This window comes from Spea bombifrons, chromosome 8, assembly GCF_027358695.1.
Source record: "Spea bombifrons isolate aSpeBom1 chromosome 8, aSpeBom1.2.pri, whole genome shotgun sequence".
Taxonomy (NCBI): Eukaryota; Metazoa; Chordata; class Amphibia; order Anura; family Pelobatidae; genus Spea; species Spea bombifrons.
Genome location: NC_071094.1, coordinates 25,314,305 through 25,332,708, shown reverse-complemented (window position 1 = coordinate 25,332,708; position 18,404 = coordinate 25,314,305). Strand labels below are relative to the sequence as shown.

Sequence of the window (18,404 nt, the reverse complement as noted above, 5' to 3'; positions counted from 1 at the left end):
TTAATCAATTATAAGTATATTTGCACTGTCAATTTACCTACGACCATCGAGAAGGAGAATTGAACCTTTGAGGTTCATTTGCAGATGATATAAACATTTCACCTATCCATATTCATTCTGCATTATGTGGGTCCAACCCGCGTGAGCTTCTTCTGCAAGAATTGCTGATATTGTCCCATAATGCTTACTGAGGGTGACTTAATGTAATTTCAGATTGAATCTGTATAATACCGTTAAACTGCATTACACGGGGCTCTTGCAGCACTCACCGCGATTGGTTCTCTTTCATGCACAGTGACGTATTCTCAGTTTAGTAAATGTTGGTAATGCTGGACAATTACAATTTGAAGTGTAAACCATTCCCAGTGAGGCTGTTTTTTTGGAATGAGAAGGTATAATCTAAAATTATATTAGGCTGCAGTGTTTGCCTGCTGCGAGTACAGTGGTTATTCTTACAAACATGATCTTCTCTTGCCCTAGAATTGTATGATCTTTTTACATTCGGTTAAATGAAGTTGGCTGTTAAGGTTTTCACCTATAATGCTTTTTTTTTTCCTAATGTCTTAAAGGGAAATGTACCAAAATATGTGGTGTTTTAAACATTTCTTCTTGATCATTTTTTGTAAATTTCAATAAACACAGATTTAAGTAAATTGTTTAATACTGTTGGTATTTAATAGCTTGAAGAGAGGGGAAAAACAGGAAATCTGGTTAACTGCATAATCAACCACTAAAGTGCTCTGGATCTTCCGCAAAGAATGTTAAGTGTATGGACACAGAAAACTGCCTGTCATTTAAAAAATTATATATATAATGTATATACTCCGTTAAATAAGAACATACTTCTCCTAATTGGCTGTCAGCTGGACAAGACTATTTGTATTGCTGCAACTGATGCAAATTTTTTTTTTAAAGATTTTTCTGTGCAATTTGTATTCTCCCCTAAATTACTAAGAACCACAAGTTTATGCATGCATTGGTTTATCTTATGATCAGATCTGTTTTATGTCCATTTTAAACTTATTTATTTGTGTACAGTATATAAAAAAAAAAAAAAAAAAAGGTAGGATAATCCTTTTTTTTTTCTTTTTATATTTTTATTAAATTTTTTGTACATTCAATACAGACAGTATTTCCTTCAGCTAAAAGTAAGGTTCTTCAGCCTATACACAAAAAATTTCCGCGCGAGTGGATAACATAGTGTGGATATTACATATATGGAAGTAAGCTGTCAACATTCAAAACTTGGACGGCAACAGCAACTGCCCTAGTTTTAATCAGAGCGTAAGGCTTTCGAGGGATGTACTCTGCAGAGTAAGTATGACTATAAATATAAATTGCCAAGGAAAAAGAGAGATAGAAGGGAAAAATGAGGAGAAAAAGAAGGCATCATTAAACCGTAGACAGTAAAGTATTTCGCCAGGGTAGCCAGATCTTCTCATATTTTATTAGATTATTGTGTATTCTATAAAAATGTTTCTCCATCAAATGTTGATATTCAATTTGATTTATAATTTGTGGCCATGTTGGTACAACTTCTGATTTCCAACAGCGGGCCATACAAATTTTTATTGCTGCTAAAATATTAATAATTAAATCCAAATTTAATTTGTTTTTGTAAGGTACATCAATATGAAAAAGAAAAGCTTGAGGGGTTAACTCCCATTGCTTACCAAACATCTTTTGGAACAGGTCCTTAATTTTACTCTTTAAGTCAATTAAACTACTACACTCCCACCAGATATGAGCCATAGAGCCCAGTTCGTGTTTGCACCTCCAACATACATTTGAGATTGATCCCATCATTTTATGTAAGATTGTGGGAGTGTAATACCATCTATGGAGAATCTTAAAGTATTGTTCCTGGAGATTTATACAATGGATGGCTTTCCTTGTTTTAATCCAGGCAGAATGCCATTCTTCTAGTGGGTAAGAAATGTCTAATTCAGCCTCCCATTTCAAAATAGTATTGGATTTTTCCATTAGTGATTTTTTTTCTAATAATGTACCTATTTTGGATATTAGATTTTTTTTAGAATGAGCTTCCACAAATGCATCTAAAGTAGTTGCTGATTTCAAGGATTTGGCTTTAATAAAACTAGTAAATCTTAAAAAGGAGAATTGTTCCCTGGCTGGAAGAGAAAACTTCTCTTGTATTTCTGAAAAAGATTTAATAACCCCTGGAGAATAAATATCTTCTATTTTTATTATCCCATAAGCCTTCCAGGTTTTAAAATCTATATCTTTAATACATAGATGTAGCGCTTCTATGGGCATACCCAGTGACCAAGATTCTACAGAACCAAATTTTTCTTTAAATTTAAACATGTTTTTTAAGATATTTAAAATTAAAGGGTTAACAATATTTAAATTCTTTAGAACTTCTGGATTAAGCCAAAAAAGATGGAATGGGTCAAAACCATTACATTTCCATAATTCATAATTATACCAAGGTAGATCCTGGTCCCTTTTGATATCCCAGGCTAAAAAATGACTGAGCATACAGATTTTATATAAATTTTGAATATTGGGGAAATTCACCCCAGCCCGAGCATAGCTATTACTAAGTATAGAGCGTGATACTCTTGACTTCTTGTTTAGCCAGACAAATGATGAAAATATACTATCAAATTGATTTAAAATCTTAGAAGGTACAAATAATGGGATAGTTCTGAATAGGTATATTAGTTTAGGTATTATATATGATTTAAGTGTGTTTAACCTTCCCAACCAGGAAATTTCTAGTCGTTGCCACTCTCCCAGTTGGGTCTTCAAACTCTCTAATAAAGTCATATAGTTATGGATTGTTATATCTTCAAAATTATTATAAATTTTAATACCTAAGTAATCAATAAATTCTCCTCTCTCAAGAAAGGAAAATTTATCCTTTAGGGTCGATAATTGTGAGATATCCAAATTAAAATCGATAGTTTGTGTTTTGTCTATGTTTAATTTATAATTTGAATATTGACCATATTCTTTAATAAGTTCCAAAGTTTCCAAAATTGAAGTCTCTGGCTCAGTTATAGTAAGCAAGATATCGTCTGCATATAGTGCTATTTTGTGTTCAGTTGGACCCGTTAATACCCCTTTAATTTTACACGAGCGACGAATGATAGCCGCAAGGGGTTCTATAGAGAGAATATATAATAAAGGGGCTAACGGGCAACCTTGTCTTGTCCCGTTATTGATATTAAAGAAATCAGAGTCTAAATTCATACCTGTAATTTTGGCTTGAGGGTTTTTATAAAGAGCCAGAATGTTATATAAGAAGACATCGTTCATACCGAAAATCTTAAGGGTTTCTTCTAAGAATGACCAGTTAACCCGGTCAAACGCCTTTTCGGCGTCTAAGGCAATAAAAACCGCCGGGGAGTTAGACTCATTTAATTCATATATAAGATTTAAGATCCTTCGGGTATTATCCTCACCGCTTCTTTCTGTAAAAAACCCAGTTTGGTCTGAATGAATTAGAACCCGTATTACATTTTTTAATCTCTCTGCTAAGATTTTTGAAAAGATTTTGATGTCTAAATTTATCAGGGAAATAGGACGATAATTCGTCACTTTACTTAAATCCTTCCCTGGCTTCGGGATAGGGATTATCGAGGCCTGAAGCATTTCTGGTGGAAAATTTTTTAATAAAGGAAGGATAATCCTGATTCACAAACCACCAGCCTCAGGGAGAAGAAATTCTGAAATAAAATCAGAAAGGAAAGTTTTTGTCTTACGAAAATGAATACGCTAGTTAAGTGCCCTGCCCATAGCAACATTCGGTATGGTCTTACAGGTGCCTTACATGATGTTAGCCACGGCTTCAGTATGCAGATGAGTGAATAGACTTTCACAAACTATTCTAAAACCAGAAAACATGGAATAGTGCTGCTGTCGTCACACCTAGTAACTTCCCAGGGTAGGCTAGCTGGTGCTTTCATCTGTAGGAGTCTTTGTCATCAGGTGGACAAGCCCGAGAAGTAGGGTGACCACCTGTCCCGGATTGCCTGGGGGCTTTAAATCCCGGGTCCCTCATGCAGCCTCCATTGTCCCAGAATGAGAAGTGTGCATGAAGGTGGTCTCAGGGGAGACTTTCCAACTCTCCTGATTGCCTGAGAGTTCAGAAGCCTCTCCTGATTGATAGGCTGAGTCCCTCCTTCACACCAACTCAGTGTAAGCTGCACCCAGCATCAGTTATGTTTGTGTGACTGCATATGTGTGTAATGTCTGGTAAAAGAGGGGTAAACAAACACTCTGAATCTGCTCATGTCTGTAATGATTGTATGTATATTATTAAATCAACATGGTTTCCAAGGGTTCCTAATATATAATAGTATACGTGACTCAGTGTGTGTGTGCGCGTGTAAATATATGCATGTGCGTGTAATCTCATCCGCTTCATAGTGGGTCTCTGAATGGCAGAAATAAAATGTGGTCACCTTACTGAGACGGCCCTAAGTGTGCAGGGAAAGGGGTAAGGCCAAACATTACTTCTGAAAAAGTGGAACGCGATCCTTAGAGCGCTTCATCTGGGGAGTTACAATTTCTAGACGATGCTGCAAATGTATTACACGAGACAATGCATACTCCATCACACTCCCATTAGGTAAAATCATCAGGGCGGAGCAGTTACAATATTATGGAATATATGAATATGATGGCCAAGAAAAGTAAACAATGCAGACATACAAAAAAAAGCTTGTATGCTTTATTGGCTAGAGCGAGGTGGTATTTCCATATTCCCCGAGTTAACATACATAGTGAGACCTTTTTGTTAACGTGCACTGTTTTTGCAGTTGTGAGACATTTCTAGGACTCTTACATGATGAGCAAAACCATAATGTCCTTTAAATACATTTTCTGATTACCAAAGTTCCATCTTAATGTGGCTCAGACCATATACTCCTAAATCAGGTAATAAGTGCAAAAATAACATACTAAAACTACTACAAACTGTGCAATTAAATTCAATAAATATATATATATATACACAAATTAGTTTTGACCCAATTAATATATAGCACATGGGTATCTGCATGGTAGCCATATTACTCCAATTAGCACAAACCAACGTGCGGTCTCAATCACTACAATAAATGTGGCCTAAAATAGAAAGATGTCTGCCGCTCTGCCTAACCTTGATTTTGCAATGCAAAAGTACTTGACTAGCTATAGATTTGTCATGATTAATAGATACTAGTGAAATAGTGGAAATATCTGTGAACAATGATTTTCATGTTGCTCAGTATGCAGCGATCTAGCCAAATTGTCTATAGGGTGAACTCACAGCACAGAGAAGTCAGCAGCTTCCACTCAAACTCAATAGAGAATTGCTGTCCAAACACGGAGGTAATGGAGTGAATAGCTAGCCTGCAAACAGAGATTATGGTGCATTCTAATCAGAGTGCCTCACTTCTTTTGAAGTTCTTCGCTGCTGGATTACCTTAAACATCAGTTACATGGACTATAAAACAAATGTTCATGAATAAGCAAAGAATTCGCAGGTACTGACAGACTAACCTCGTCTACATGTTTTCATATTTCCTATAAATGTGTTAGTGTTTAGCACTGTCTGGATGGAACTACTGCTCATCTTTTGTTGATGATGGTTCTCACCCTTTACGAGGGGTAAAAGGCACATTGGTTGATAGAAAATAAGTTAATCTGGCACATCGGTTAGTACAGTAAAATGCCAAATCAAATAATTTACAATAACCTCTCAGATAAGCCTTCAGAGTATTTCCAGGCTACAAACAACTTTCTGTAGGACAATTAACAGTGGGAATGTTATTACTGTTATACTAGTACAAGTGGAATATAGCCACACAGATATAGCTTACTGGCAAGATGTACTGATGCCATAGCTCCTTCAAGATAACACTCATCACTGTGCGACATCTAGGTGCTCAATATCACCAGTCTTTTGTTCCATCGAAGAGTTCAGTAACAACCTAAAATCCACTTGGATATTTTAATTCTATATTATAATGGACAGAATTCCTCATTACTCCCTGTGGTTCTGTCTGGTCGCTCCCAAGGAGCCATCTTCACAGCTGCTCTTCTCTTCTTTACTCCGTTTGCTTTTCTTACGTTTGTGTCGCCGATGGCTGTCTCGTTCCTCGCTGTTCTGTTTGCTGAATATTAAGGTTATATTAAAGCACAAAATATTTTTGGGTCTCCCCTTAATAATACTATCAAGCAGTACTTTAAGATTTGAAACTAGTAATAAGATTACTGTGGCGCAATACTTACCGCCGTGATGATTTGTGTTTACTGGTGTTTTCTCTGTCTCGTTGACTGTCTTCCGCTCGAGGTCTTTCCTCCTTCTCCCAGCTCTGCTCACGAATCCGTTCATCACTTCGCAGATATTTTCGCTCATGCTCGTAACTTCTATCTCGGTGGTAGTTCAGGTAGCGATCACCATCACTTGGAATGTAAATTACCGGTATAGGAGTTAGCCCTACCACTTCTTAAAAAGGAGGACAGATCAGTGACATGTTGGCTCCATATAGAGTCAGAGAAATCCGTATTTTAGTGTTTATGGGCAGTTTGCCTAGTGTTTGTGTGTTGTATGCATGTGTTAGATGCATTTGTTTTTTTTGAAGATTTTGTTAGGACCTAAGCCTCAAATCTAGTAAGACCCCAGCAGCGCATCAGACTACTCAAATCCATGTTTATTGCACACACAATGTTCAAATGCCAAAGTTTTTACCGAAGGCGAGTTAAGAATGTTATTATAACTGTTCCATGTTACTAAGTATTGCAGAGAAAACGGTAGGTCCACTCACTTCATGTAGTTATTGAAAGTCTGGTTCCTGGGTCTTTCAGTCTCCCGTTCTTGCTGTCTCCTAGGTGTCCATTCGCTCCCTTCACTAAAGCTGCTGGTCCCCTTGTTCACAGTGGTCACCCAGGGGGTGTGTGCAGTGGAGACAGGTGGGTAGACACAAGGTTCTGCAATGGTAATGGTCTGTAAACGATCTACATTGATATAAATGTAATCGATAATGCGCACTTACAAACACAAATATCCACACATTATATCAAAACGACACTTACCCATAGAGCTGTAGCTGTGGTGTGGAGGTGGCCTGGTATAAGTAATTTGGGGCCTTTGTGGGCAATCAGAGAAGGGTTAGTTACCAGAAGATGTTTAATAAAATTAGTCATGCTTACGTGAGAATATTTCAATTTACCCATTAAGAGGAGGAATGCGGACAGATGTTGTAGACACCAGTGGCGGGGGTAGTAAGGCTAGAAAACAAAACAGTAATATAACTCCAGTAAGAATTCAGATGATGGAGCCCATATCAGACTAATAGAATGAAAATATGGCTGGCAAATATGTACATACTAGAACATAATGAAATATAAAGGGTTCAGACTGACTATCCAAAATATCATTAGTTCAAACAAAAACAAACAGTTTATTTAGAGTGTGATGCATTTTTGTTTTCTGCACAACCATTCTTCAATGAGAATATTGACTGATAAATGTAAAGTAATGGTATTTCATATTAAAATTTCCTCTGCCTTTTACAAAGTGATTTATTCACTTAAGCACCTTACAAGACAAGCCCCAGTGAGCTTCAGCTACAATAGCTTGGATGGCCCTATATTAAGAATATTTAAATCCATTCCTTAACTGGAGTATACATTAAGTAGGGCCAACTCAGTCCATTTTGCAGAAGAATGTGCAAGGGTTGACCCTTTTACCTTATGGGGTCTCTACAAACAGGTGCATGCACTCACCTGGTGGACGCAAAGAAGGTGGGACCTGGGCAGTAGGAGGAGGCTTTTGAAAGAAGTGAGGGGGAAAAGGAGGAGGAGGTAGTCCAGAAAATGGAGAAGGATTTGGGGCAATAGTTGGTGGTGGCAAGAGTGGTGGAGGCGGCTGTTGATGTTGAAGAATGTTATGCGTGTTGTATCCATGGTCACCAAGAATCTTGAGACAAGAAATGAACATTATATGTAACCAATACTTTAAAATATATAAAAATCAGCCATGAGCAATGGTTTAGAGAAAGGGGTTTACAATGTAGAAGGAAACAATTGGAAACAAAAGGCTTGAATGCATTTGATATGGTGACAGTCTTAGACTGCAGCAGTAAGCAGTGTATCTTCTTGTGTTTAGAATGCAGTCTGCTGTAGCAGATTATTTTTGAATACAATATAAATTGTATCGACTTTCAAATATTCTGAATAAGAGTATATTCTGCCTTTGGGATATGTAGTTTAAGATTACGAGTTACCTGGATAGAAATATCTTCTGAGTCATGACTGTCCCATCTCCTACCCTCTACCCTGGTGATACTGCAAACCATGCCACCAATTACATCGATGGTCCCACCAAATTTACTGAAGGAGAAGATACAGGAGAAAAACAGTAACACAGACAGACCATATGGAATTTTCTTTCATATACTAAACAAACTACTAAAGGACGATCACAAAAGAAGGTCTCTAGATCTAAGAGCTACCATATGCAGGTAGCTTTGGTATCCATCCTCACCCACTGCCACCACCCGAGAAACTAAGCAATAGTAAAAGCCTTTCATTCACATTCATTTATCATCATTAAAATAATAAAATTGTTCAAACGGCTTTAGCTTGGATTTGAGGGAGGTTTACCAGACCATTATCTGGCATGGAGTTATTAGTTGGTGGGACCTTAAGGTTAGCCCGGCCCGCACTAACCAAAGTACTGGCCCAATACCGTTCGGAGGCGAGCTAGGATTTTATAGCAAGGGACTCCAACACAAAGATAGTTGGTAAATAACAAAACCTAACTAATCTGGGTTAATCAGCATGCCAAGTCTGCAGCTGGTGGAAAAATTCACAGCAGCCCAAGGCTGGATATACAGCAGAGAGCAAAATGCCTGGTAGACCTTTGGTGTAGCGCCCCAAAGTATGAAATCTCACATTTGCACACAGTCATATAACAGCAGGAATGCTTGGGTCAGACTGGGACAACAGTAGATGTGTGAGGGCAGATTGTGTATTATGTGTATCCCCAGTACCACCCTACACATAAGCCTCCCCATGTCATACTTTCTAACCGATTTAGAAAGATCTCTAAAAAGCATCAATAAGTGCCCCACATGCAATATCGACAAAGATGACTGAATTATTACCTGTTTTCGGAAATTTCAGATGGAGTTCTTTCATGGCCAGAAGCAGAAATGTTATGTTTTGGGTCTGTATTTACACTACTGTTTTCCCCACGTTTCGCTGTATAGCCTATCCTCCCTTGCTGCACCTGTTTTACAAGCAACATTGTATATACTTTAGAAAATGGTATCAATTTGTAAGGTTCCATTACACCTGTAAGAAGTCAAACAAAAGCATACACAATGAACGCAGTCATGAACAGAGCTTTTTGAGTATTTAAAGCCAGTGTTGAGTAGCTTAGTGAAGGAAAAATATGATCTGCATCAGTTTCTTGTTTCTAACAAATACATTTCAAATCTTTGGCTTTGATTCTTTAGCTTTCAGAATTTGCCTCTTCATGTAAGGAAATTGAAGTCCATAACAAACCCCTGCACATGCACACACATGCGCGCGCACACACCTCTGATACACCAGTCTAATCAAATGGTTTCAACTGCACATAGCAGCCCTTCAACTGCACACAAAGCAAAATGATTTCCTCCTGAAGAAGGTCTCCTGATCAATTATTTGGTACTCTCTGTTCTGATAATCCCATTTGACTTGGTGTTTTCCCTAATGAAAAAAAATACTAAATATTCTGATGAGCTTACATGAAAATACTACAAAAAACCTGATCTTTAATATGTTCTCATTGAAAAAACCCTGTAGGTAACTGCAGACTACAAACAGATATCAAACAGAATTTCTAAGAATCGAACAACAGTAATTAATCATTTAGTACCCTAAACAATCCATACCACGGATGAAACATTCTAAAATCATCCAAATCTGATTTCTACTAAATAAGTTATCGATGGGAAACAAATACATTGATGGATCCTGCTTGCTACATAATTAGAGAATGGCTTCCATTGTCACTCAATCTAAGTATAATGTGGTACAATGTCTACAAGTGGAGGTAACGTTTTCAAGGAATAACCATTTAAAACAATGCATATTAAACAAAGGGACCCAATATTTAGGATTACATATCTGTTATCTCCGACTCTTACAGCTGGAAGTCCCTGGAACCAGGGGCTGGGGTTTAATTTTTGCAAAATGTGCTATAGAATAAACAATATCTTCTGTAAATTATTCTATAAAAACATAAAAAAGATGGAAGATTACTGTACAGTTATTCTGTTCTCTTGGCTGCTTGTCTGATGTCCATTTTCCAGTCCCATCTGAAGCCTTCTCTGCTTCTCACAGTAAACTTTCCATGTTGCTTCATTAAATCCATAATTGAAGTAATCAGAAATATCCGCACCTTGGAGAAAACCAAAATGTAGAAAAATATACCTTACGATATGAAACCAATTAGTACAAAAAGTATTATGCTTAAAATTTCTTTAGTACGATAGCTCTTAAAGATTTGACACATTTCCTCCGACTGGTGCAGCGCCTTTTATAAAGTCTTCTTAGAACACCAGTTTTACAACTGCATTCTTTTTTCAATTGGAAAATGACGCTTGAGGACTACTTACAGAAGAGCTGGATGGTAGTGGTTTCCCCATGAGCATGTGACGAAGCTACCCCCCCCAAAAAAATCCCTTTTTTCTTAAATACCTGGTTTCCTCCAAGGTTTATCTTCAAATGAATCCAGATCAACTTCTAATACAGGCACGCCATTGATACACCCAGGAGCAGAAAAGTCTATTCCTCTTTGGGGTAATTTACCTAAAGTTGAATACAAGACATGCATCATGCTTCATTTTCCTACAGATTTATTTTCCACATCCATATATGGACCCTCATTTTGTCCGTAAAAAATACCCCTTGATTGGTGTGAGGCCAGGGAAGCCACTTGCCTGAAATAACTTTTTTCAGGTTGGGATGTCTGCCTAGATGTAAGCCGCAATTGCACGATAATCCATATTTGTTTAGCTCAGAAGCATCCTCACATCAAAGGTTCAGTTATAGTCCCATACATTATTTAGAACCAGGGCCTGAACATGATTAGAGTGCATTACCAACTTCGGGGAGGGTTTAGGAGTAAACCCAGCAGGGCCTTCAGTGCCCGCCAGACATGAATGCCAACATTAGTAAAAGGGAGGGTTTTAAGTAACACAATGCCGAGGCATAATGCATGGGGTTAAATTATTACATTTTGTCTTAAATTATGCTTCAACCAGTCTAGAGGAGAGCATAAAATGTACATATAATATACAACACGTTACACTTTACCAGATACTCCATAGCCTCTGTTTGCTTTTACAGTTCCTGCAGATCCCCTAAAGAAAAAGAAAAAAAAGACATTCAACAGAGCAGATTTAGCCAATAAATAGCTAACCAGACAGTGGTAAACTCCCCTATATTACATAGCCATTTCATCCCCTGAAGTAAAGACCACCAGTAAATCAGTTTTAAAGGGACACTCCAGCCATCATATGCACATTTTTGTGTGATCCATTTTGCAAATGCATGGAAGGGATTCTGCACCCCCCCCCATTACATCTCCCCCTTCTCCAGCTAAATTCCCTGCAGGAGTTGCATTCAGATGAATGCACCTCCCTACACTTGATATACTCATCTCCAGCGCTGGCCCTGCAGAACACTGTGTGCTGTTTAGAACCCAGTGCTCATGTGCAAAGTCTTCCCGCCGATTTCAATGACAGCACTTTCAAGAAATTCCACATCACGATGGATGAAAATTCTGTGTCGAGTAAGTGCTTTATTTTTTCTGTTTCAGAAGAATGCAGACTAAAGTACTCACAGAGGGTCAGGGTTCCTCGCAGAGTACTTTAATATGCATTCTTCGATAACAGATGTGTCAGGGACATTAGACTGCCCATCTAAATACATCTAAAACCCATGTAGTGATGGTATTGAATGTCCTTAAGAGTGTCTCATGTCAGTCTTAAAAAGTAAGTCAAGAGGGTATTTAAAATTTATATATATATAATAATTATATTTATAATTATCTGACCAGCCAAAGGGTGGTCTTAGTTTATCCAGTCATAACGACTTCCTTTGTTGTCAAAGATTCCTCAAAGCAATTTATAGTGTTTCTATGGTTTCATATTGGATGGATATGTTTTGTAAACCAAAATCACAATTTAGAGCTGAAGTTATGAGACTTACATGCAAGATGGAGCCCCAGTCCTAATATCACCAATAGTGACCTTCACATCATCCTCATCACTGTCTGTGTCGCTGTCTTCATCATCACTGCAGCTTTGAGTGACCTGTCCGAAATACCAAAATCCTCAAAACAAGATACTGCAATTCGTACATTCAGCATAATCGGCACTATAACTGAAAAGCTAACACAGGGCCTTTTGTACAGGGTCACTAGACAGTTTTCCTTTGTATATGAAATGCATATTTAGTGAGGGTGCAGGCTTTGCAGGAGAAGCTCATGGGGTCTGACTCTTCATAACACCTAGTGACATCCGGGCATTAAAATATTCAGTTCACTTGCCATTTGACCAGTTAACCTAGAAGCATATGGGCTGAATAATGGTGAGGTTTACATATGTCCTTACCTGCAGTGATAAAGCTTTGTCATCTTGGCTCTCAGTAGAGACGTTCTGCTGTGTATCAGATGACTGCCCATACCGGCTACATAAATGTAAAAAAATGCTTAGAACATAAAACACTCCAACAATGGCTGTATCAGTCAGCACAGAACGGGAATGTTAAATCATGGACCCGCTAGGTCGGGCATGTGCGAGGGCCGACCATTTTGCCTGACATTCTTTGAACCATTAAAATTAAATGCAAATTAACAATTTTATGCAAAGTTTATTGAAAATGGCATACTTTTCATTATGTGATTTGGATGACAAATCTAAACAGGTGTTAAATCACTCTGCCTTTTGGGCAACTTGTCTATGGGGCCTTATCAGTCCGGAACACGGGCCGTAATTGGCCCTCGGGCCGGACTTTGGACATGCCTGCGTTAGGTGAACCAGCAGCTTCATAAATGGCTGGAAACACTTGGAAGTGAATTGGGGAGGGAGACCTTCTCAATAGTCTAATTATTCTTTAATCAAGGCATATTTTGCATTATTTAAATGTTTGTTTTACTCGTTAATTGTGGCCCGCAGTCATTTAATTCATAAAGAGGGCTTTCATGGCTGTTGCCATAGGAACACAAAAAAAGTGTCCAAGAGACAGATGATTAAGGGGCGTAAGCAGGACTCACGTTGAACCCAGACCTGCAAAGTTTGGTTATGGCAATTAAACAATGAAGGTGGTCTTTAAAGGCGTGTCTGGTAAAACACTTTAAATCCCCTCATCCTGTTTTAATTAGGAAGCATAAAGAAGCCAAAGCAGAATCCTTACCCTGAAGTAGCTCCATCCTCCTCATCACATGCGGGAGAACCTGAAAATATCACCAGTATTACATTCGGCAGTTTTCCTGGTTACTTTGTTCCAGCAGAACAGCAGACATCAGAGCTCTGCGCATAGACACAGATTGCCCAATATGGTGACCCCCTCCCCCCCAGTAGTGTGGCACAGGGGCTTTTGACCTGCCGCCTATGGAATAATTTGCTGCAAAATTGTGTTTCCATAACTTAGTAATTATGCATATGTTTTGTGTATCATCATCCTCATTATGGCGATGCGAAACATGCTGAAGGGTTTCAATAAATATACATAACTTACACATATACAATAACCCTGATTGACAAGCGGTGTATTCTGGCCTAGGCCCACAGCCCCTCTGCTGCGGGACATCAGGATTAGGCCCAAGGCAGCGCTGAAGATAAATACCCCACTGCATCCATGAGTATTCTTTCTCGGTTTATAGAAGTTGTCCTTATTATAGTATATTCATTCAAAATGCGAATATGTATACCAAGTGGGTCATCGCTACAGTAAAATGATAGCATTGAACATGTTAAGTCTCCCCATTAAAGCCAAGTAATGAAGTGGGATATGGAGTTGCCATTCCAATCATAATAAGGGTACCGGGATTAATTAGCTGCGCACATAGTTTCATCTAGCGGGATTTGATGTTTATTTGAAAGCATACACTAAGGGAGCTCTGGGAACATATTGTTACGCCTATTATGCAGCCGTGTAACTACAGGAAGAAGAGTAGACACAATGCGTGGTTACGGAAGCCTACATGAGAACCAAACGGCGCTACCTTCAGAAGATGCAGGGACAGACTTCGAGCCAGGCACCCCCAGGCTTATGTGGGGGGTATTAATCAGTGTAATAGTCTCACGAGAGTGCCTGGTCAGCAACATCTTTCTGTCCCTCTTTCTTCTGTGATGTATCCCCTTTCTAGAAGCTCAGGTTGTATGCTGGTTATGAATGTATCGCTGTGCTCCATAATGTTTAGAGAAAAGCAAAAAGTGTATTTATAAACAAAATTGTACAAACACACCAGAGAAGATACCAGACTTTGTAGGCACTCAATATAAACAAAGAATGTATATGAGAATAAAACCACACAGTAGCTGTGTACACTGTTGTAGTAACTATTAGACTTGTGCATTTGGATTAGTACAAACTGTACTTTGAATGAAATGTAACAATTTCCTACAAATCCTGGTTGGTAAAATATTCTCCACCTCACCTACCAACGTGACTGCCAAGGACTCTGAGGGGTCATGTGCTGGTGCCTTGGTGGGATCAAAGAAGAAGATTGCTTGTAAACTATTCCATGGGGAAACATGGAATAAAACAACTAGCAGTGCCACCACAACCACCATCGAAGCCGTGGTCACTGAATGAGCAGGTCTCTCATCGGGACCGCGACAACCAGCTTCATTGTGGACATCTGCTTTTGTTGTAAGAGTGCTTCACTAAATTTGGCAGTTTGACATTTCTTTTTACATTAATTTTTATTAAAATAAAAGGTTGCAGAGCTTAAGACGGTTGGTATTCTTTTATTCTTTCTTGTGTGGATGATTCCTGAACTATACTGTAGTGAGGTTGGAATCCTGGAAGCCCAAGCCCAGTTGGGTGGATTTTCATTGTGGGGGATGACCTCTTCCTATATGCTGATTAACAGAGTAGTGTCTCTGCTCAGAACCATGTGAGCGACTCAACTCATACCCAGATCTATCAAGGCAGCAGCCCCTCCAACATCCTGTGCACAACGGGCCAGTTACAGGGGAGATCTGGCCTGCTTACGCTATGGAGGATGTGTGTCAATAGATGGTGAGCTGCGTCTTTAACGCGCAGAGTGCCTTTTAATGCATTCAGGATGTGACTGAGGAGGCGCCAGAGCAGCATCCAACATAAATACCCCAGCGACTACCATCATCCTACTGCACAGGATGTACTTAACATGCGTTCGACCGAGACAGGTAGGATGTGCAGCTGCCCTCCTCTGCGGTCTGCGGATTCTTGCCACTGATTGGCTGCTTTAAGCTTGCAGGGATTGCAGAGCCATATGCATGGAGCTGCGCTCGGCTTGCGTGACAAGGGATGAGGCAAATGCAAAAACAACGCCATGAACATTTAAAGGGACCACACAGCTGGCTGGAGCGTCTCAAATATTATATTATAATTATTATATTATCGTTTCTAAATCTAGAGCCACAGGCAACAGTGTACAGCGCTACAGAATATGATGGCACCATATAAAACAATAATAAAATAACAGTCTGTGGGTTTGGTCTGCTCCTGCTGCCATAATGATAACGGACTGGTCTGATCTGACCACCCTGTCCTGTTGACACATATAACTGACCAGCGGTATATATGAGCGGACAGGAGGGACTCGGATGTACTGTACACGCAGCGGGTGCTGCTCGGCACGGACCACGAGTAGACAGGTCCTGGAAAAAGGGGCTAGTCTGGTCACCCGTGCCACATAGCGAAGCGTCTGTCGCAGAGCCCGCTGCATACACCCGGCAAGTGCCTCTACACCGGACACCCAGCACCCTGGGGCCCTACAAGCCCCCCACCATGCACCCAAACAGCAAGCAGGACACCGGGGTATCGCGGCCGACCCATTGCTTACACGGAAACCCAACCACCGACACGTCAAACAAGCAAAGAGCGCTCGGTCACCCCGCCCAATCCAGTAACACAGCCACCTACCGCCGTACAGCCAGAGCTCCTCCTCCTCCGGCCCCTCGCTGCCCATTGGAGGCGTCGCGCTTTCGGATGGAACGCGGACCCTGAAACGAACGGGGTTCGGGAAGCCGAGGGTAATGTAGTGAGGCGGGTAGCTGGGAAAGCGGCTTCCAGTACCGGTGTGATGGATGAGGAGAAGCCGGGGGCACGGGGACTGTAACAAGGGACCTGTGCGCCAGGTGCAGCCATCTCCAGGGGCTCGCTACGCGTGGAGCAGCCGACAGGTCCTAACGCCGGTGTCGGCACAACGAGCTCCCCGTCTCATTAGCACTGAGGGGGCAGCGGGTAGTGCTGCTAATAGCTGGAGCAGCTGGCCGGTAAATTACTTTCACGGTTAATGAGCCACGTTCTGTGATACCGCCCTTTACGTACTGTTCGTACGGCGCTGCAGCGTATGACGGCGCTATATACATGTGTTTGCTTTGCTAAGATTATTTGTAGAATTAACCGCATTATTAAATAAGCGAACCACGACACCATAGAACGGAAAAGTAAAATCTGCGCAGGAGGCATACAGGAACATGTTACAACTCCTCTATCCAGCTTTACAACCATGCTTACCATCCTAGGACAGGGGGCTTATTGTCTTGTTGGGGTGAGTGGCCGTTTAACGCAATCTGGCTTTTTTAAATTTATTAAAGCTTTAAAGGGACAACACAGGCGCTATGTATTAACACATATGATAGCTGAATAGCCCCCTGCATACTTACATGCACGCGTGTTCTGTAGAATCCCCCATGTTCGTCTGCCCCTGCTATTTTTGTGTGCAGGAGATGCGTTGGATTGAACACATGTAACGTGACATACTTAAAACCAGTCAACCACAGCCGACGTTAAACAAATGTCACAGGGGAGCCCGAGACCCTTCGAATGCATGGAAAACGCTCCCATTGATCTGCATGGCAGCAATTTCCTGCTACTGGTTGGCTGCATCACATAGCCAATCAGGGACAGAAATAACTGGGCCAGAGGAGAAATGGAGCTGTAAGCGCTCCTCAAGGTACTTTTCCCCCCAAAAAAACATTTTTTGTGAGACTGTTAGACATTATACCGGCCATTTCATTATTTCTGCTACATGTTTATTACGCAGTTCGTTTTGGCTCTAGTGTGCAGGTAAACTAGATAAAGAAACGAATCTGATGCATCTAAATGCAGGTAACGTTCCACGCTCCCCATTCAATGTTTTGTAGTGACACCTCGGAAACAAGGACCTTTGCAGGTGTTACATTAAGACAATTTCTCGGTGCCCATGGAACTAAACCACTAATAACACGTACACACTTTTGACATGTATCCTCATGGGTCGGGTACCATCATGTTCCCAGCCTATGCTGCACCTGTTTCCAAAGGCTAATCAGTTATTGTAAATAAAACAAATGCACACGTTTTTCCAATAGTTCTCAGCTTTATTTGAATTGTTATTAGACCAGGTACTGTTTTTTTTTTTCCTGTATATATTTGGCACAGCTATATGTTCAGTCTATTTACTTATCCCACCCCCGGCAGCAGACATGCACAGTACACTGCAGCTTGCAAACTACATTAGGTTTCATGGGCAGGTGGCGTAAGATTTAATTTCCAGAAGCGAGAGTCCAGCACAATGTGCGCTCATCCTGCCCGTGGCGTAGATCCTGGTTTTAAATTTACATCGTTCCATTTTATGCAGAATTGTCACTCCTCGTAATAACAGATTTCAACAAGTGTTTGAATAAACTCCCAAGGTCCATTGGTTACACAGAAATTCATATACACGCTCACCAAAATAAATATCAACATTCTCTACCCATCTCCAGACAACTCTTCAACATTAACCTTCCTTACCTGTTAGGGAAACTACATCTGGAGGAGGAAAAACTCAAAATTAGAGGACAAGACAGAAGAGAAAGCACAAGTGTGACACCAGGTTCAGCATTCGTACAGTTGATTGCCAGCGGTTAATGCAGCATAAGTTACGGGCAGACTAGACAGACCCAAATGGTTCTTAGCTGCCGTGAACCGCTATGTTTGTACCCACCGGTCCAATAGTTAGAGCAGTAGTGTGCCACAATAAGGTGTCCATTACGAATTGCCTTTGTCTCTACTGGATCATCTGGTTTGGTGGCACAGCATAGTACATTGGCAAGACAAAGTGCTAAGAGATTGTCATTTAATAACTATAGATAGCACTGTGGCCCAGGGCCGGCGGTATAACTAGATGCCACGATCTATTTCTGTGGAAC

At 40.2% G+C, this 18,404-nt stretch overlaps 1 protein-coding gene across 1 annotated transcript; it reads right to left on the bottom strand.

Moving 5' to 3' along the window:
- Positions 1-5,926: 5,926 nt before the first annotated feature.
- Positions 5,927-16,546, bottom strand: LOC128503841 (pre-mRNA 3'-end-processing factor FIP1-like). Its single transcript, XM_053474035.1, has 16 exons — positions 16,150-16,546; positions 13,429-13,468; positions 12,627-12,702; positions 12,223-12,326; positions 11,326-11,372; positions 11,112-11,114; positions 10,708-10,818; positions 10,275-10,408; positions 9,126-9,250; positions 8,244-8,349; positions 7,744-7,936; positions 7,188-7,245; positions 7,051-7,103; positions 6,783-6,945; positions 6,247-6,420; positions 5,927-6,128 (listed from the first exon to the last, which is right to left on the bottom strand). The coding sequence occupies exons 1-16, from the start codon at positions 16,193-16,195 to the stop codon at positions 5,999-6,001; spliced, it is 1,563 nt and encodes a 520-aa protein (XP_053330010.1). The 5' UTR covers positions 16,196-16,546; the 3' UTR covers positions 5,927-5,998.
- Between the last annotated feature and the right edge of the window lie 1,858 nt (positions 16,547-18,404).

What these genes read in the sequence shown, in the direction of transcription:
- LOC128503841 (XM_053474035.1), bottom strand. Translation starts at nt 16,195, where the DNA reads ATGGGCAGCGAGGGGCCGGAGGAGGAGGAGCTCTGGCTGTACGGCG. An exon ending in ACCTTCTTTGCGTCCACCAG is followed by an intron (nt 7,246 to 7,743) that starts GTGAGTGCATGC and finishes TTTGTTTTCTAG; the next exon opens with CCTTACTACCCCCGCCACTG. An exon ending in ACTTTCAATAACTACATGAA is followed by an intron (nt 6,421 to 6,782) that starts GTGAGTGGACCT and finishes TTACATTCCAAG; the next exon opens with TGATGGTGATCGCTACCTGA.